The sequence below is a fragment of the Saccoglossus kowalevskii genome, chromosome 21 (genome assembly GCF_978046115.1).
Source record: "Saccoglossus kowalevskii chromosome 21, keSacKowa6.1, whole genome shotgun sequence".
Lineage (NCBI taxonomy): Eukaryota > Metazoa > Hemichordata > Enteropneusta > Harrimaniidae > Saccoglossus > Saccoglossus kowalevskii.
Window position 1 is genome coordinate 11,171,440 of NC_140661.1, and position 21,597 is coordinate 11,193,036.

Consider the following 21,597-nt stretch of genomic DNA (forward strand, 5'->3'; position numbering starts at 1 on the left):
AATAACCTTAGTTGAATTACCGTATTTATCCGGGTATAAGCCCAAGGTCCTGAACATGGAAAATTGCCAAAAAGAAGGGGTGGGCGTTTGCCAGGAGATCCCCGGCAAAAAAAACGAAAATTCGCAAAAATTGACAACACGCAGATCGAACTGCGGCAGGGAATAGAACGGCAAACCACAGTCCCTCTATCACAGAGACAGTGGGCAAATGAAAACATGCAACGAAAATAAATGAACAATATGCAACACTAGAAGTAAAACAAAAATAATGTACTGCTTATAATGTGACAAATAAACCAGAAATAATAAAAATCGACAGTGAGAAATCATTTGAATTTGGATTTTCCCGCCGACAAACACGCTCAATACGCGTGAACTCAAAAGGAATTAAAATGTCAGGGGTTGAACTGCGTAAAATGATTTCCGGTCTTGACAAATTACGAATCAACCGTCATACAAGATCAATAATAATTTACAAATTTACACAGTAAAAATTATAAAAATTCATAGCTGTTTGAAAAAACTTCTCAGATCTTTATTTGTACGTTCATTGCCATCTTCGTCAAACTCAAAACTTTCAAATGTCCAAGTCGGCGTCACTGTAGCCGTCGAACAAAATCCCTACAACTTATTCCTGAAGTTCGTCGATATCGTCCCATACAATTTGGACTTAGCACTTTTAATCCACGGATTTCGCAGTCTGTCAGCTTGGCACTTTTTATTCATGTCTAATCATAATAAAGAGACAAGAAAAATGGGGTCGCTCTGCTGCAATGCTTTTGTTTACAGTCTAGCAATCATCTTTGACCTTTATGCATCTGCTTTACTGATTGGCTAAGAATGACATCACTACTAGTATTTCATCATGCAGGTCAAATCGTGACATTGCTGTCTTATCAGACTTGACGCTTATTAATCACGGTGAAAGTTATCATTCAGCAAGTTTCGGCCGTTGGAATGTCTCATTATATGGATATCGCAGTGGACTTGAAATAGGAAGTTTTTTTTTATCCAACAACAGAAGAATAGTTTTCATGACAGAAATGCAATAGCGGTGATAAAAGATGGTAAAAAAGTTGGCAGTTTTCAGCGTGACATTGCAAAATTGCTGGCCCCAGTTATGGATTCACAAGCTGCTACAATATATTTATAAAGCCAAAATAACGTAATTTCAACCATTCTCCCAGGTACGGGTTGCTACAATATTGCAACATTGTTTTCATTGTCGTCGACGCTAAAGCCGAACGAGTGCAACACTTGCTTAGTGGCTCTCCTTATACGATTTGCTTGAATTGTTTCTAAGGAAGCACAAACCAAACGGTCGGAGCTTTTTAGGGCCATGACGTATTTCAAAAAGAATACTAACGTTTCTGCTTTAATATTTATTTTTATAGATTTGCTGACTGTTATGATTCTGAAAAAAATGAACGGTGAAAGCGCTGCCCTGAAGGCAGAAAGCTGTCACAGCTATTTTGCGTTCACCCCTTGTTTTACGCAATTAACAATTTTTATAAGTATCACGACAGACTTCAAGAAAGTCAACTGGTAATACAACCACAGTCAACGAATAGAAAATAGTTTTTTTTGTTTTTTGTTTTGTGTATATAGAAAAAGACCCCCTGGGCGTGTGCCCGGATATGACCTCAACTTCTTTATTGTGTCAAAAGTGGGGAGTGGGCGTTTGTCCAGGCATGGGCTCTTACCCGGATAAGTACGGTAGTGAAAAAATGGCTGTATCACTACAACTATATACCATAGGTTGTGCCTCAGCTGTCTCTAAGTGGCCAAGGATCATTCTAGAATTCTTGTGGTTATATGCTACTTCGTACTGGTGGTTTGTTTACCTTAACTATCATGTGATCATGATTTACTGTAAAATACTAAATTTTAGCTGAAATTAATTTTCACTGAAAGGAGATTTTAGGTTTTTGTATGGAAATTATTTTCACTGATTTTTGACGAATTGAATGTAAAATATAGAAAAAAGGTATATTCACTGGATTTTATTTTCACTGTATCATTCCTTCAGCGAAAATAGCAAAAATTAATTCCAAGCAAAGTATTTTATAGTAACTAGTACATACATTGTATACTATTTGTGATTTGAGCAACAACCTTAACATGTTTAATGAGTTTATTGATCAGATCAAGGCAAATATGAAATAATTCCATAAAGTTCAGTCACATGTAACTCAATATTGGTGTAGATAGGGGAATTTCCACTCATATTTGAATGGAGAGTTTAAAATATGTATCCTGTAAATGCCTATGAACACAGCATGGTAGAATTGAAAAGAGGATTACTTTCAGATACTGTTACATGTGGGTGTGTCAACTTATAGTGAGAATATATATGTAAGGTTTATTGACAAATTGTATGACCTGTATATGACTGTAACTTTGCAATGCATGGGGTAAATTGTGTATGCATGTGAAATGCAGAGAATGACTTTTTAGTGTGAAAGTAGATGTGATTACATAAAAGTACACTACACTTTCTCAACGCCAGAGCTGTATTTTCAATCGCTTCAGGACTTGTAAAAAGAGGCACTGATCTGATAAATGGTAATGTCTGTGTACTTAATATGTGTTCTTCTAATTGAGGCAATACGATACTCTTGCGAACTTATTTGTACCAACAGCAGTAGAGAACCTTCGTTAAATTAGTGAGAGATTAGGTATTTCAAGTCAGTAAAAATCAAAAAATTTCGTAGCAGTGAAAATCTCACTGCTGCCCTATAACACAAAGTGTCAGTGACTTTCACAAAATTTTGTATTTTGAAATCATCAAATAATGAAAGTTTACAGTTTGTTTAAGCACTATCGTTTCACAGTTTCAGTTGTAAACAATGTATGTTACACACATTGTACACCGGTACATCTTGCAACATGACACCAATATCGAATACGGTAAATAATGTAACGCAGCATGACGACTATGTATGCATACATGGCTATTTAACTTTTTCGGCACTATTATACACATCATACATGTGCAATGTAACTACCCAGTATAAGGACACACCTATCACTACTACCAGTACTAGTATGACTTGAGAACTGCGTGTTGTACAGTATCCATTGATGAATGTTCAAAACATTTACAGTACTTTAAAATAACTTAAAATTAGAAGTATGTGTAAAATGAATAATGTGAATGACAATAACAATAAATTATTTTTTTTCTTAATTAATTAATTAATTAAAAAAAGTAATTAAAAAATATGAAAGACAATTTTGTGAGTGCATGAGAAAATAAACAGTGTTTTAAAATAACTTAACATTATAAGTATGTGTAGAATGAATAATATGAATGACAATATCAATCAATTTTTTTTCTTAATTTTTTGATTAAAAAAAAATATGAAAAACAATTCTGTGAGTGCATGAGAAAATAAAAAGTGTTTAAAGCAGGGTAGTTGTCACCTGCACATGCGTAAGATGACCAGAGCGTGTCATTGTTTACAAGCGTTTACCCATGAGCCTTTGCATTTTTAGCGTGTGTTGTTATCGTCGCTTGGGACTCAATTCCCATGCATGAGTAGGCGACGACTCGTCTGCTTTAATTTACTGAAATTCTGAAATGCATTTATAAAACTCGCTCTGTGGTCATCACAACCTTGCATTACAAGATTAGTTTAAATTTCAAACAAAAAAATATATATGAAATGTAATATGGTATTTTATATTCCACAATCACTGAAAGAATCCCCTGTAAACTATTGAATTTTTGCCAGTACTGGTAACTTGATATTGTAAGGACACTTGCAAAAATGTAATTTTTCAAAAGTCACTGTGACTTGAGGACTCCTGTTAAATTCCCCCTGCTACAGAATTGTATAATTTTTTTCTTACTCACAAAATATGTTTTTCACCCCAAACTTTATACTAAATTCTTCTAAATTATAATGACCATATAAATTTTAAAATAGTATTAAAATAATATATAAATTAACCTGATTCTTGAAAGTTTAAATGCAAAGGAAGTTGCTTTAAATAATCTGTGGAGACCACTAATTGTATTTTGGCATACATGTAAAAAAATATTGTTACTGTGAAATCTGAAAATTAGGTTGGCACATGTTATCCCTAATTAGTCTTGAAAAACAAAGAAAAATAGCTGATTTAATCGGCATTAATTTAATTCAAAATAAGGAATTACAGTACAATGAATGGCAGAAACCTGTGGACGTTATAAACATTTTATAAAATAAGAATAGCTGTTTCCAAAAAAATTTCAATAGACCAATTCAGAAACTCAGTTGTCATTATGAGTATAAATTAAAAATAATTAGTTAGTTCTCCATTGTCCAAGCAAAAAAACCCAAAATTTAAATAGATAGGTGGTTGCAGGCACTATGCCAAATCTATACAGTGTACATGTATATGTTTGAAGGCATGCTTTCACAGTATGGGTGTGGATAATATTGAGCCAGTCACAAATACATAGCTGGTATTTACAAATGTTTTTATAAAGTTAGGGACAGGAATCTGCTGTGCACTGTAGGTTTGGTTTTATAGCTTAGTAAATGATTGACAGCTGACTTACATAATACCCTGCATATTAATACTACAATAACACAGATCAACAGATGCATCACCTCAGATTCTGACACACAGTGACCTCAACCTATTTATTATTCTTATTTATATTATGTATTCCTATGAGAAGACATGTGGCCAACAGTGTCAAATGATTGTCCATCCAGTATGTTATGATTACATCTGATGTCGTAGGTAGGAATGTCGCTCAAGAAATTTATTTCTTCCTCTGAGTAAGATATCCATGAGTTGGATAGATAGATAGATAGATAGATGGATGCAGACATTTCATTTAATGGTTTCTTTATTGCTTGGTTGTTATTCAACACCACGCTTCAATTCAAGGATACCCAGCATTTGTTTTGCTGCCATTCTAGGCGTCCCATATTCTGCATTTCATATTGTATAAGGCAATTTTTAGCCATCCGAGTGAATATATAGAATTCTCATAGAAATGATGTGACATGGGTACATGCCTGATACAAGACATGCAACATTTATTGATATATTCTGTCTGATTGTTTGTATTGTATTAAGGTTTCAATGTCCAGCTGTCACTATAGTACTAATACTTTTTATTGAATAATTTCAATATTACATAAATCCAATTCTAATAATTTCTGTATGGTACGCCTCATTCATTCATTCATTCATTCAAATTAAAATGCACAATTCCAATTGGCTTAGGGAGGCCATGCATGCATTCACCTTCATATAAAAGTTATACACAATTTAGAATAGAAATACTCGCAGTATCTGCCTGTGCTCATTGAGCAAATTATCACATAGCACTGTGGTCCAAACTCCAATATTAGGCAGTATCCAGTCTTAGACCTTTGCACTGTGAAATAGAATTCAGGCATTGGGTGAAAATATAACTTACACACAGCTTCTGCTTGTAAATTATTAATAAATCTGTCACTATGCTTAATAGGTTTATAATAAAATGTCTCCTGTACTTTATGACTGCTGAGTTTTATTGGCAATTTCATTGAGTTGGTTATTTTATGCCTAAACATGTTACATTTGGTGATACAAACCTTGCATGGTATATTATTTGGGTTGTATGTGTAACCTCATCTTCAGGACCTTGAATAAAATATTATGCAACTTTTATATAAAATAATAATTTCTAATATTTAAACATCAGCATTTAAAGTCTGATTAGAATTCCTACAATGTACTTTGATATTTCACTTTTAGATTCTCTAGACATAATAATAAAACATCAGGGTATAAGCATACAGAATGTAGTTTTACAATGGAATTTCAAGGCTATGATTTGAAAACTATTTTTATTTTAAATATCCTATCCCCCCCCATGCTATCATAGAAATGTTTTTGGTGCATACATGCTGTCGTTGTATTCATCTATATCTTGTATATCATTGCAAGGCTGATTGTCTGTCAGCAGGTATAGACGATATAGACGTCTTCCATCGACATCTACTTTACATTTTCAACTTTTTTTTGATTTGATACTTTGTATTTATGTACCATGGGTGGACCGCTCTTAAATTTGTTTATTTAGTGAAGATTTCTTCAAATCTCTAATTTTGATGCATATTTTTCTCATTTTTGGTAAAAAGTGCTATTTTCAACTGTCTAACTGTACTGCAGAGCTATATCAGCTGACAGGTTGCTTGTTTCACTATATGATTACAGTAAGAGTGTGGAATAATATCCACACTAATTTATATTAGCTAGAACACAAAGGCTGTATCACTGTATTAAACACAATGATAAACGCAACACCAATACAGGATTTTTTACCATGTTACATTGATTTAAAAATTATAAATATTTATTTTTTATCTATTTCCAGATTCATCTTTATAATTAACCGGTACATCACAATTGTAAGCTGCAAAACGTTCAAGATGAAGTTGTCAAGTATTGTATGTGTGACTATGGTGTCTGTGATGTCATGTGTTGGTGTATTAGGAGAATTGTCATTAAATGACGACTCTGGTGATCATATATGTTACAAAACAACCAGGTGAGTCTATATCTAAAAGATTGTACCCTTGCCATGCAGGCATCGTCATTAAAGTTGCTCAGTGCCAAATTTACTTCAAAGGAAGCACTGCCAAACATGCAGAAAATTTACCTAGCAGAAGTAGTAGCTGATATTGTCTGTCTACGTAAGAATTTCCTTCCATAAAAAAAAAAAGCATTTTATAGTGTTATACCATTTCCAGCCAAGCTATGAAAATGAACATTAGCCGCATGAATGAATGAAGTGTATTCAATTGTTTAACAAAACCTTGAAAATATAATTAAAAGTATCCATGATGTGAACATTGTTGTGTGTTTGCTTGCTGTCCTTCAGGTTGCATGACTTCAGCCTTGACCAGAAAATCTCACAATGTGAGAACACTGACAATACCTGTTTATCGAGGTGTAAGATTTTTCAAAGTCATATAATAGTACTACCGGTAAATTCCATACTTTACAAGCACATATTTTTATTTAAATCAAAGATAAAGTTGTCAAAGACGTTCTTCTCAGGATACAAACACTGTGGCAGTACTGATTCCCATAGTGACTTTTTAAATCAAATGATACTTTGCAAAAACTTGAGTCAATACTTTTGTGCATAGAGTACTTCAGTAGGTTCATCATCACAATTTCTATCAGGAATAATTATGCAAATGGGTGCAAATGTAAATAAATAAATTATGAAATTATAATTAGCAGAAGTGTATAGAAAGTTCAATTTGACATATATTATACCAGAATTGTTGTTTTCTATCATCTACTGTAAAATTTGTAATGTTTTGTGTGAATTTTTTCAATATAAAATATAGAAAATAAAAAATGATTTTTGCTGATTTATCCAAATAGCAAAAAATTAATTCCAAGTGAAAATAAAGTGCTTTACAGTACCTGGTATACTGTTGAATAACAAAGATGACCTTGGAATGTGAATACATGCAATAGTTTGTTACATGCCAAGCTCCAATTCATTGTGTCCGCTGAGCACATGCTTCTCTGTCTGTCTTATTTCTTTATTTAATAATATTGATCAACTTTTTTCAACAAAATTTAATCTTTATTTTTTATTTTCTGAAGTATTTTTTGCCTTTTTATTCATTTTTACTCTTTATGTACTTAGGAGGCCTGGAAGTAAACATTGTAATGTTATACCAGTAGTTATATAGATTGTCATTGGTATGATCCAGATAATCGGCCTCAGATAAAACCATTTTTAATTTATTTTTGTTGTAAGCTACAGTTTCAGATTAATACATTTCATTTCCTGTGGGCTTTATTCTTTCTTCAGTAAGAATAGCAACACTAACAATTTCAAATCTAGACAAACTTATAAAGGTGATATACAACTTTTTTTATGCAACTCAAATTCTCCAAATGCATTTCAATTCATCTGCATTCACAGCATGCTTGCAGATACTTGTATGAAAAGTTTTTTGAACAATGCCTATTTATAAGACTGCAAAGGTAGGTCATCTCAAGAGACAGACTATTGTGTCCTCCCTTGACTACGCCGTAACACAACACACCAGCATTATAACCTTTGTCCATCACAATCTGTAAAAAACAAACAAATACATGTACCGATAGCTATGAGAATTTCTTTCAAACACTTTCGTATTTATTGCTTTCTCTGTACTTCATGTTCACTGTTAATAATTTTTTTTTCTGAGTCTTTGTATATCAACTGAATGAAATTTCTAAAATGAACTTGAAATGAAATAACACTTGCAGATCAATTTGAAGGTGTTTAAAATACTCAAGTGTAATGTCAAACTGTAAATTTCAGTTTATAAATAAAGTTTACTTAATTTAAATTGTATTTGAAAAGAAGGTTGCAATTTTATGGAAAGGGATTTGCTAATTTTAAAACAACTACAGTATTTTCTCTATTAGCAGTGCATGTGGTTACGTTGATGTCAGGAGTGTGTCTATGGTCAAAATAATATGAGGTTCAAAAATGTTGAGAACAGAATCAGCGATCTTCTTTGTGTGGAGATGATCAAACCCCAGTGGCAGCCTTGTTTGTTTTTATTATTAGAAGGCGCTTACTTGCATAATCATTCCATATTTGGAATTCTCATTTCCTAATACGGTAGGATGAAAATACCTTGTAAAATACTACGACACACTGTAACTTATGGTGTTATGGTGACGGATGTATAATAATACTTTATACACTTGCATTTTCGAGTTCGTGTGAGCTTTCGCTGAAGATATGCTTTTTTATAGAGAAAATTATTATATAAATGTAGGTTTCAATAAAGCAACACATTGTCATGTCCAATGGGGGGGGGGGTGTTATTGATACGTACACAGGCATGCTGGGTGTCGACTGTGGTGCTTAAGCCTTACAGTTTATCTAAGTTTCTGCAGAAAACAATGATGTTAATTCTTAATATTTTGATAGGATATCTCAAGGATAAAAACTCATAAATGCAAATAAGTGTAATTAAATGTCAGATCATCAGAAAGCTTAAGACATCATATGTATATGTATGATAGATATAGATGCAAATTAATACTGAAATCTTTTTAAGAGTGAGTGTGCTAGAACACTTGATATGCTCTGCAAATAGCGTATTGATCATTTGCTCGCATCACCGGGCCAGTACCCTAACTACCATGGTTACACAGGTCGAGGGAAACATGCCTTTAGAGAATAGATCACGATTTAGAATCAAAACAAGTCTTGTGGCGTTCTCATGCTTAACAAGATCTTTTCTGCTATATTGTCTAAGATTTACTAGCATGATGATTAATAACCATAGTTCAGAAATATTAGTCATATGATTACAATGTTATCTTCCGATATATTCATATTATTATCAACACGCCATCAGTCTATGTATGACCAAATGACATCTTGTGATAACCTTGTAATTGTGTTATTAAAATAAATCGTCACAATGCTCCACCTTTTTACAAGCCTCTTAACCTTGCGCAACAAAAGATCTTGTGATGTTAATGAGTTGAATGAAAACAACTCACATCGTTGCTAGTGTTTGAATCTGTGGATGGTCTATCAATAAAAAAAAAGATGGGTTATATTGTAAACAAACAAAGATGATGGTTGTTGAATTCCTCTATCTACATAAATTCTGTTTCATAGAAGCGAAGGGTAAAGTATAGGTAAAGTGTTTTAAAGATAAGAATTGAAGTATTAACACAATCTTGTCCACCTGAGAAGAAGATAGAAGTGATTTAAATAATTAGAATAGCCTGAACATTATTCTTTATTGAGCCTTCATAATCAGAAATGGTGATCGACTGATATCTGTGCTTATAGTTATCAAATTGTTTTGAAGTATAGCATAACAGTGAAAGAAAATTTCTTTTTGTTTTTAAATCGGCTTTGCTGCAGACGTACAAAACAACAGGTGTTGTTGATGCTAGTTGCTTGTATTGTATCCGGTGTACTAAATCATTGCTTAAATCGACACATGTAATAATGTTGGAAAATATTCTGTAAATTCAATAATTTTTCTCATTAATTTCCTGAGAAATTTGCATATTTGCTAACGAAACAATCATTTGTTGTGTAATTCACATGTGGATTTAATGTAGTGGATTTCAATTACCAGCAAAAATAGCATATTTAAAACATAGGGATTATTATGCATTTATATTGTAGATAGGTTACTGACTTGCCTTCAGCATGAGCTAACATGGCCTTAAAAACTATTTTGACGGAAACATGTGTTGGTTGTAATGTGGGGGGAGAGGCGAGGAAGGAGGGAGAGGCAAGGAAGAAACAGATCAAGAGCATATAAGTGTATCAGTCATCTCTAACCTTTTCACCACCAGTTCCCTCTTTTCATCACAAATTCAAAAATAGTTGGGTTTATAGTCTTTATAGCACTTTCCTTAAAGGGCGGTAGTCAGGCTAAGCATGTGCGGCATTCGTGTTAATAAACATTGGTTTTCCCCACAATCAAATACGCTCTTTCAGAGGACATCACAAGTTCACAAGTTTTGACCTTGGCACTACGTGAACTAATCACCATCATTAACTCTTCGAGACCTTCCAATCACAAAAGATTTTACTTAGTTAAAGCTTGATAACGTATCAGTTTTTTACGTGTCGGTTCATGCAACAGTCAAAGTCTCTATCTTTGTTCATATATGAGACCAATATCTCGCGCATGCGTGGCGGGACGACCACTGCCCGTTAAGACGATTGGGACAAAAATAGCCAAATATTTTGAGTAAAAACTGAAAATTGACTCAAATTGGTTCATTCCCGGAAATATTAAAAATTACATAAAATAGTACAGAAAATGTGTGGGCGAGAAAGTCTAGTGGTGAAAAGGCTAAATCTAGAGAGTAATATGTGTAGTGCTCTTAATCATAAATCTCAGCTTGCACTGTATTGGTTGATTGCATGGGGTGATCTTACTCCATTTATATATTGAAGTGGGTGGGGCAGTTTTCATAACCAGCATTCCGGATATATGGTCAGATGTGTTACAACATGATTAGTTCTCCTGGATCTGTTCCAAAAGCATATACATTGTATATCATGCGTCTAATTTTAAATTGCCAACATTACTTTTATCATTGTTTATTGCTGTTTTTATGTTTATGATAGCAACACAACATATTTACACTAGTAACACAACAACTTTGTGCTTGTAACACAACATATTTATGATTTAACACAGCAACTTTATACTACTTACATGGGTTTTTCTAGAAAAAAACTGCAAGAGGGAGCACTGTAATTCTGTGGTGCCACCAAGGTGGGAGAGATAAGGTTCTCTCTACCAAAGTGTGGAGTTTTAATAATTCTAAGTTAAAATGGAGCATTCTATATGGCTTCCTTGGGGCCAAAATTACTATCGGACAGGTCACAGTTGAAGACTCTGGCCACATGTGATCCCTGGTCAATCAGAATTTGATGGTTGCCAGAGGATCTACTCCCTACTGCACACTGGGCCCCTGTTCCCTTGTTTAAAAAAATTCCTGACTTATATTAATCAGAGCTGGAAACTCACCGAGTTCATTCATTTCATTCAATGGCTTAACATGTGATAGATATGCTCTGCAAAAATACTTCATGTACAACATCATAACATAAATTTCATTTCAAAGTACATTTCCTCTCGTTGCTTAGGTTAGAGCATTGGGGCAGGTTCACTGTCGAGTGCATTTTTGTTTGAAAAATTTGTCTTGTTTTTGTTTTTTCAGCCATCTGGATTCTTATGTGGAAAGTTATGAAGCTCCGTATGATCAGATTTATTATACAACATGTACAGATGTACTTAGTTGGTTCAAGTGTACCAGACGACGGTAAGAGTGCCCTCATATGCCCATGATAGTTAATCTGTCTTTTTTTCTTTTTCTTTTTCTTTTTCTTTTTTATAAAGAATGACATTTTTCTGTTTGCCAAATTCTTTTTTAACCTGAGCATCGGTAGTATCTTCTTGCGGTCCTGATGAAAAGTTTGTTGCTAAAATTCAGAAAAAAAATTAATTCATAGATTTTTGGTTCTCCTATTTCTCTGTTCTGACATTGAAGTTACCGGTAGTTCACTACAATTGGAATATCACAAAAAATCAGAATTCAGAGAATTTTGAATATTAGTGTAAGTTATCCATGGAATAAATTATGATTATGTCGTGTGTGTTTTCTTGAAAACACATTCTTTCTCCGTAAAAACTGACAAATATGAATGACTTGCATGTAAGTGAATCATCAGCAGAACTACCTTAAGATTAATTTATTTGAATTTATAAATCCCTGAATTTGAATATATTAGTTTGTACTTTGTTGTAGATTTATTGGTGTTATTTAAAGGGTGGTGGTCGTCGCACCTTGTCTTGTTTGACTCATAGCGACGTACACAACTTGTGTAAAATACATTGTTTGTTTACATGCAATTGGAACATGTGCTGCGCAATGACAACCATCCTTGAACTATTGATGGCCAAAATGTACATAAATATGTAGTAGGAAATATGTCAGAGTCTTTGCATTTTTGCTTTTGAGTTTGTTGCATTTCATTTGCTAATGCTTGTTACAAATTATTGCAGGCAAAAGTGATTCAGAACAATGGAGCATCTTAAATGTTTCCTCCATGTTTGTATCCACAAATACAATGCAATAAACTCAACTCAACCACCTTCGGTATCATCGCCAAGTATAACATTAAAAACAGTGTAATTCAATGTTTGGTTCACAGACTTATGTACCGAACAGAATACCGCCAAGCTTTCCAAACAGTTTACACTAGGGATAAAGTCTGCTGTGATGGCTATGCAGAAAATGGAGATATTTGTATTCGTAAGTATACCATCATAACTTTGCAGTTTTCGCCATAACCACTGCCGTTATATAATAATTTAGTGATTCAGCGCTTTCCTTACCATATATATAAGCACAGTAATGTTTCTCTTCCTGTTTATGTTATAAGGGGTTTTTCTAGAAAAAAACTGTGCAAGAGGAAGCACTGCAATTCAGCGGCACCACCAAGTGGGAGAGATGGGATGTGGAGTTTTTTATAATTCTAAGTTAAAATGGAGCATTCTATGGCTTCCTTGGGACCAAATTTACTATCAGACAGGTCACAGTTGAAGACTGTGGCCACATGTGATCCCTGGTCAATCAGAATTTTATGGTTGCCAGAGGATCTGCTCCCCTGGGTAAAGGGGCGCATGGCCATGGCATGAGGGTGCTGCACCCCTGTTTCCTTGTTTAAAAAAATCCCTGGTAATCTAATACGGAAATGGTCATTGTGACCATGTTGTGTTCAATATGGGCTATCCAGACCAATATCAGCCAGGAAATTTAATTTTCTGGCCATGTGCCAAAATGCTCCTAAACCTGAAATTTCAGAAGCAATATCATTTCTTGAGTAAAAGCTAATAAATTCAACATGTTATGTAATCATGTATATAAGACACCTCAGCAAGTGACTGTAAAATATTGGATCTGTTGCTATAATTGAGTTTAGTCAGTGTTTGAAATTGAAATTACAACTCAGTGGGCTGATGAAAATATCAAGTTACTGAATTCTGTGGTCTGGCAGAATTTTTGAGAAAAGAAATTAAATGTCTACGGATGTATGATTGTTGTCAAAATTATGTACCTAGAGGTCTGATGCGAAATGTAAAACAAGGTATAAACAACAACAATTCATGAACGATGCATGTTTTAGCGAACTCTCACACTATGCATGATTTGAATTCTCACACTATGCGTGATTTCAGTGAACTCTCACACTATGCGTGATTTCAGTAAACTCTCACACTATACGAGAGTTCCAGTTGACCCGACCTTTTCAGAGCTGGATCTAGAATCAGATTTTTCTTACTTGAATGAAAGTCACTGCAGTGACACTGATTGAATGAATACGGAATGATTGAAAGCAAATAAAATATTGCAAACATAAACGAGGCTGGTAAATTTTTAGCATGGCAGGCAAGTTTTTAAAGTTACCTGCCCTGTTGTCTGGAAAACTAATGTAAAATACTTTATTTTCACTTGGAATTTATTTTCGCTGAAGGAATGATTCAGTGAAAATACAATCCAGCGAATATACTCCAGAAAGTTTCTTCAATAAAATTAATTCCAGCTAAAATAAAGGATTTTACAGTATTTTGACAAATTTCAAACACTGGTGTAGTAGATTTTGTATTTATTACAGTTGATGACAGCAACTTGAGATATTTACATCTTTTTTTCTTTTCCAGCTCTATGCAATGACTGTGACACTCGACATGGTACTTGTATTCGTCCTGATGTGTGTGAATGTGATGCAGGTTACCATGGCAATGACTGCTCAAGTAGTAAGTTATTTTTTCATTTACAAACCAGTGACTTTAAAACTAAGTGACATTAAATCTAAACTTATACCCTGTGGTGTTAACTATGCTAGCTTGAACTTGAGGGCACCCAATTTTAAGGCCAAAATAAATTTCTAAACTCTGATCAAAAGTTTAAGGGAAATATTTGATAATTTTGATGAACTTCAAAGCATTCCAGGCCCGCATCTATTTTGAAAAACAAAAACTTTCAGCCAAACTGGTCATCAAGTCACTGTTTTGTCTTATAAATGCATGAGTAATAAAAAATAATGTTTATTTCTAAAGTACAGTAGGCCACTGGCCCTAAGCGCATTCAGCCAAATTTATTTTTGTTTAGCCACGAATAGGTAATAATAACCCTGCATTCAGGTGTTACCGTATTGACTGCCATAAACTTCCACCTGAACTGCAAGATAATACTGTAGTTAGCAGATCCACCTCACATCAGGGAGGTTGCAAGTTAAATTCAAGGAGCCAACTGTTCACTCTGCAGTATAAATATAAGTACAGTCTACTCTGCCTTCCAACACCCAGTAGTAGATTTGGAAAACTGATTTGCACATATGCACTTGTAAATTGCACCAAAGACAAAAAAAGTTTGGGGGAAACAGCAGAGACTATTTCCAGATATTCCTTTGGCACAACAAATTTATAAAAAATAAATATAATAATAATTTAATTCAATTCCACCTGACATCAAGCCGACCTTGGCTGTTTATTAAAGATTGAAGACCTACATTTTGTATAATTTTTTGGACATGAAATATTTGTATTTTTCTGTCTCTCATACAGCATGTAGTAACAACATGTGTGGAGATAACTGTGGTATATCTTGTTTATCAGTGTGTGGTACTAATGCTGATACGTGTAATCCCAGCACATGTGATTGCAGCTGTAATCCAGGGTGGAGAGGTAAGGATACGTACCATCATTGACTACTAAGAAGATTTATTTCTATAATAAAACTAGTGTTAAACTATATGCATATTTACATGTAGTGTCTAAAGACATAGGAAATCAATCAATCAATTAATAAATAAATGTAATATTGAATGTGGATTTGTGTATTGGTTAGATTTATGTACAGGTATATGCCAAACATTAGTTTACTTTAATTTTACTTTTTTATTGAGTTAATACTAAATGTTCATACTTTATTAGGTGATTTTTGTGATGAGCCTTGTCCATATGGATATTATGGTCCTGGTTGTGTATTTCTATGCATTGAGTTAATACTAAATGTTCATACTTTATTAGGTGATTTTTGTGATGAGCCTTGTCCATATGGATATTATGGTCCTGGTTGTGTATTTCTATGCATTGAGTTAATACTAAATGTTCATACTTTATTAGGTGATTTTTGTGATGAGCCTTGTCCATATGGATATTATGGTCCTGGTTGTGTATTGCTATGTCAATGTCAAAATGGTGCCGAATGTGATTATGTAGATGGTTCCTGTACATGTACTGCTGGCTGGCAACCACCTCTGTAAGTATTGATGCACCAGCATTAGAATATTATCTCAACTCGTGTCTCTGACCAAATGCTCTCATTGTAGAAAGTTGTGCAAAAGGATATAATACAAATTTTGGATGAGAAGTCCCGCAGCACCAGATACCTTATTAGGAAATGTGAATTTCAAATATGGAATGATTGTGCATTATTTGTTCATATGATGAGAAAGAAATAATTTTTCACTGTTGTGGGCTTCCTCCACCAAGCGGTTGGATCACAGAAATGTAATATTAAGGTTATTGTGAGGATGCTGCAAATCAGTACATGCTCACATAGCATTGCCCCCCCCCCCTCTGCATCAGTTGATACTCACACTATACTGTTTTCATACATATTTTGCAATATCCTTGAAATACTAAGTCTTGTATTATAAATTATCTAGATGTAATACCCCTTGTCCAGATGGAACTCATGGTGATGCCTGTACCGCTCTATGCGACTGTCAAAATGGTGGTGGTTGCAGTCCATTAGATGGAACATGCGAGTGCACACCGGGATGGATGGTAAGTCATGCTTTCTAAGTCAGTCTTCGACACTTTGGTATGAACAAAAGCTGTCATGCAATTTTCTTGCGCTTTCAAGAAGCATTTGATTTGGTATGCATTTTGATGTTTGTATATTTCAAATGATGTCACTATGCATATAACATGATACATTAATAATTCGGACAACCATTTGGTTCAAACCAAACAAAAATTGGCAGCAAAAAAACTGAAAGAGTTCCTTAAGACCTGCCTCACCCCTAACCTGAACCCTAACCCTAACACTTTAGCCCCCGAATGTATTTCAATATTCCCCCTGAAAATAATTATAAGTGACTCAAAGAGGAGTATATACAATTAAAAAGGAAGAGGTGTACTGGAGGGGCAGGGTTAGAATTTGAGTTATGGGTGAGGGGGTCCTGAGGAACTCTTACCTAAAAAACTAAAATAGCGGCATACATATTTGCAATCGCTGTGCTGAAAAATCTACAAGTGTAACTTCTCAATTTTTGACCATTTTATGAATTATTGAAAAAAAATATGGAAAAAAGTATGCATATTTATTGTATTTTTGACTAGGGGGATGTTTGTTCAGTGCCTTGTGATGACGGTTATTACGGTCAGGATTGTCTTGATATATGCGACTGTAGGAACGATGGTATATGTGATAAGGAGAATGGGTTCTGTCATTGTTTAGCTGGTTACCATGGTGAAAGCTGTGAGGATGAATGTAATCCTGGTAAATATGGTCCTGGTTGCCTGGAAGATTGCTTGTGTCAAAATGGTGCTGACTGTGCTATAGAAGATGGATTTTGCATGTGAGTTTTCAAACACGTGTAATATACATTACGGTGGCTGTAGTGCTTAAACCTTTCGATCAAAGTCCACTTCCATCATCATTCGCCAATTTTAAACCCACATAAATTGTAACCAATGTGATAGTCCAAAATTATTTTTAAAAAAACATTGAAAAATACATAAAAACAGGGGAAATGTTGAACCAAAATGTTACCCTCCAAAAAAATATGGTTTAACCTTTTCACCGCCAGTTCCTTCTTTTCATCACAAATTTAAAAAATAGACCTGTTTATAGTTTTTACATTCTTTCAGAAGATTGGGACAAAAATAGCCAATTTTTTTGAGTAAAAACTGAAAATTTACTCAAATTTTGTCTGTTGATATTGAAGAATATAAGAATAAAAAGTGCAGACAAATTTGAGCGAGAAAGTCGGGTAGTGAAAAGGTAAGGTCTCAGAGACCTACATCTTCAGTATACATGTATTGTGCAACAACAACTGTCTGTAAATAGGATTTCCTTCCATTGGTTTTTCCTGAGAAAAAATAATGTAGTTAATAAATAAACAAGGCCATGTAGATAGAAAAGTCGCGACACCTCTCTAAAAAAAAAACGTCATATATATATAAAGTAAATGACATTCTCAGTAGCCTCACAGTGCAGTAATTATCAGAATGAATCTATTTGAGTAATCAGATAACTTTATATTTTTGCTTTTTTCAGAAAAAAAAAGTTCACTATGACTCTTTTCTAAAAGCGTCGTCAGATGCTCAGGGTCAAGGGTCACACAAATAATGAATATTTACATTTTGATAGAGACTAGTTGTTCATTTACAGTCAAGCTAGTAAATTCAAACATTTGTCAAACTTTTGTGTCATGCTTGAACATGTATTCTTTTTGTGACAATAACGTACTGTTAGACCTTGACAATGTATGAACTTAGTCAATGACAAACCAGAAATTAGAAGAACATCAGAACAGTAGAACACATGCACAGTTCTGATAAGTGTTTCTTCAAATATTTACTTTTAAATATAACAAATAAACATGGTGTTTCTTCTTTTTCTAGGTGTACACTTGGATTCCAGGGAGCTTATTGTGATGAAAGTGGTAAGGTCTCAATTTGTCATAGCATTGATCACTGTCAAGTTCTGTAGCTCTAATATAACCATGGAATTGCTCAAAAAATAAAACTGTTTTCAACCCCAAATATTTTTGTTTATGAAGCTTTGAAATCTGCATATTCTATGTTCTAAATATGTTACATGCATCACGGATTGTTTTAAGCAATAATTATGAGGTTTGAACAGTAATTAATAAAAACTGAAATGTGATATTAGTTCCTCAATTGTAAAATTTGTTATTATTCAAACAAAGTCACTTTTGAATGAAACATTCTATCGGTAGTAGAATGTAGTCATGATATTCTTCTCGCAATAAATTTCAAACATTTCTCAGCTTGTGATGTTATCAATGCACAGGACAATGAATTGAGATGTATACAAAGTAGTAGAAATTGCAGTAAATAACCTTCCTCATTGTGACAACACTGCCAGTAATGACGAGAAAGTGTTCCTTGTCGCATGTTTCTGAATGTTCTAAAATCGCTCAATGCAAGATCTCACCAGTAGCTGTAAATCTATCATTGCTTAGTAGGAAATTTGTTTCAAAGTAATAATTATGTTTGTTTCAGTGTGTGAAGTATGGAAATTTGGAGAAAACTGTGCACATGACTGTCCTTGTGTTCAAAGTAACAGTTTAAGGTACGTACATGTAGATTTCTTCAGTCCCAGCTAAGCTGTCTTGTAGTTTTAGATATGCAAATGAAGTGGAAAAACAGGTAGTATCTTATGAATAACTCCCACAGGCCTTATATGGACATGTTACCTCCTAATAAGGTATGATGCTATACCATATTAAGGCACATGACAAATGTTTTATCAGATCTGATCCGTGGTTGGATTGTTGATGGTTTGAGGACTTTGCATAATACTGCCTGTACCACTGTTGTATTTTAAATCCTAGAAATATCAGAGAATTATAAAGTACACTCTCTATGTTCATCCCATCAGTTGTCATCCCGGTAATGGTCAGTGTTACTGTAAACCTGGTTATGATGGCAGTAATTGTGAAGAGGAATGTCCACATCTTTGGTATGGAGAAGGATGTATGAGTATATGCCAGTGTCAGAATGGTGCACACTGTGATCACGTGACTGGCGTATGTACCTGTCCACCAGGTTTTACTGGTCAATTGTAAGTATTTTCTCTACCTACAAAACTTTCTCTATTAGAGGTGCATCTCTGATAGATCAGATAATCAAAATGGATCATAATGCCTTGTACCTCTGTTAGTTTTCTTACCTTTAAATTATAGTGCATCTTATGCTGTGATCTGCCGCACTTATGTAATGATAACCGCTCTCCATGCTGTAATATGCCCACCTTTACATATACAGAGCAAGCCATGTGTAGTTTTATTGACAAAGCAAATATTACCATCTTTGTCGATATGGGACAAATATCTCGCGCATTTGTAGCATAATGACTGTCACCTTTTTTTACTACGTTGCCCAGCAGTTATAGGGAAACCCAGTAATGATTTTCTGTTACTAAAACTGTTATGTAATCTGGTTTGTCTATTTAGCTGCGATACTTCGTGTCCAGCTCCCACATTTGGTCTTAACTGTGAAGGGACATGCACCGTTTGTGAAAATGATGGCGTATGTGATCCAGTAAGTGGAATGTGCATATGTACTCAAGGTAAGTAAGAAATGGTCATTAGGAGAAGGATATTTTGGAGATTATAATATAAATCAATCATTCTTCATCGGTAGAATCATAGTATACATATTTTTTCATCTATAATCATTACAAAATTTTACAGAGGGATGTCAAATATGATGTAATCTGAGTGTGTGGTTATACATATTATTTGGTCTTTGTCATAATACTAAAAATATTGTAACATTTATTTTAAGGATGGCGTGGTAATGACTGCACTCTACATTGTCCTGCTGGGACATATGGATTGTTCTGCAATAAAACCTGTGATTGTGAAAATGGGGCGTCTTGTAATCACATATCTGGTCAGTGTCTTTGTACTCCTGGATGGTTAGGTGATCGCTGTGCAGAAACGTGTGAGGTAAGTCACAAGTGATAGTACGTCAGTATTATAAGACTTCCAAAAATAAATTCCTATTTACAAAAATATATAAGATTGAATTCTGTCATCTTGTGTAACCATGAAATCTTGGCCATGTATAAAATGGTGTTTTGTATATACCGGTATGAACATTTAGGTACTATCTTCTTAAGGTTCTTGAGTTAATAGGACTTCTTTTGTTGGAATCAAAATGTAATTCCAAAAATCAAGTTCAGTCAGCTTGTTGACTGCTCGGGAGAGAGGTGTTGAAATAAAAATTGTATATGGCTGTAGGAAGCTTCTGAAAGCATAAACTAAACTGATTTTGTCTATAAAATGTGAATTTCATTTTACCAAATTACAAATCTCGTAACTACAGAAATATTATTTTTGAAAGTCACTATTAAAATCAATGTATGGGTATGATTTTCTGTTATCATAAGTGAATTCCCATCAGAGTTTCATCACAAAAATCTTTGTGTGTCCATAGCACATCATATCAGCTGAGAAGGCACACTCAGGTAGTATAATGTGAAAGAGTGATGTTACACAAAACCGCAAATATGGTGTGAACCAAAACGTGGTGACCATTTAGCTCATATAGGGGTAACTATTAAAACAAGATCTTTGCTATCACTGATGTATCTGTTTTTTATCCCACTGTATCATAAGTGTTGATGTAGTTTTAATTATTAAAATATTGACATGATTATCAATAATCAAAATTAGCTCAACACTTTTAATAATACATCTTAATTCATTTAAAGTATTAAAAATGTATCCTAACTGTGTTTTTTTATTGTAGAGTTGGAAGTATGGTTTCAATTGTGAGAAAGATTGTGACTGCAATTTAGATAACTCTGCTGGATGCAATGCAGTTGATGGTACATGCATATGTCATTCAGGCTACCAAGGTAAATCCACACCAAATTATGTAATAGTACAAATTATAACTTATTTGCAAATTTTAATTGACCCCAAGCTATATGTATGTATAAAGTATAAAAGAATATTTTGCAAATCAAGATTTGTCGAAATGAAGTTTGCTGGAGCCCCTTATGCAAGGAAATGACCAACTTTCATTAAATTGTAACTGACTTCTGAGTTCATTAAAAAAAAGTTTGATGTTGAATCTGATTTACATGTATGATTTTATTGATAGGTGCTCATTGCAACAGTATGTGTTCTAGTGGGTACTGGGGTGGTGCATGTGACACACCATGTGACTGTGAACAGCAGGCATCTTGTGATCCAGTAGACGGAACTTGTGAGTGTCCTGCTGGCTACACTGGTAGCAGATGTGAAAATAGTAA

The 21,597-nt window shown here is 34.0% G+C and overlaps 1 protein-coding gene across 9 annotated transcripts in view; it reads left to right on the forward strand.

The window, feature by feature from the left end:
- LOC100366681 (uncharacterized) overlaps positions 1-21,597 on the forward strand; it is a 62,890-nt gene that overhangs the window by 17,926 nt on the left and 23,367 nt on the right. For all 9 annotated transcript variants that reach the window (XM_085494948.1, XM_085494950.1, XM_085494951.1 and 6 more), the window contains 15 exons: positions 6,368-6,541; positions 11,728-11,829; positions 12,722-12,822; positions 14,232-14,327; positions 15,138-15,257; positions 15,699-15,834; positions 16,244-16,364; positions 16,923-17,161; positions 18,210-18,250; positions 18,834-18,903; positions 19,213-19,395; positions 19,787-19,902; positions 20,121-20,284; positions 21,090-21,198; positions 21,447-21,593. In XM_085494948.1, coding sequence (XP_085351074.1) covers positions 6,423-6,541; positions 11,728-11,829; positions 12,722-12,822; positions 14,232-14,327; positions 15,138-15,257; positions 15,699-15,834; positions 16,244-16,364; positions 16,923-17,161; positions 18,210-18,250; positions 18,834-18,903; positions 19,213-19,395; positions 19,787-19,902; positions 20,121-20,284; positions 21,090-21,198; positions 21,447-21,593 — 1,864 coding nt within the window. In that variant the 5' untranslated portion in view covers positions 6,368-6,422. The remainder of the gene's footprint in view (positions 1-6,367; positions 6,542-11,727; positions 11,830-12,721; positions 12,823-14,231; positions 14,328-15,137; positions 15,258-15,698; positions 15,835-16,243; positions 16,365-16,922; positions 17,162-18,209; positions 18,251-18,833; positions 18,904-19,212; positions 19,396-19,786; positions 19,903-20,120; positions 20,285-21,089; positions 21,199-21,446; positions 21,594-21,597) is intronic.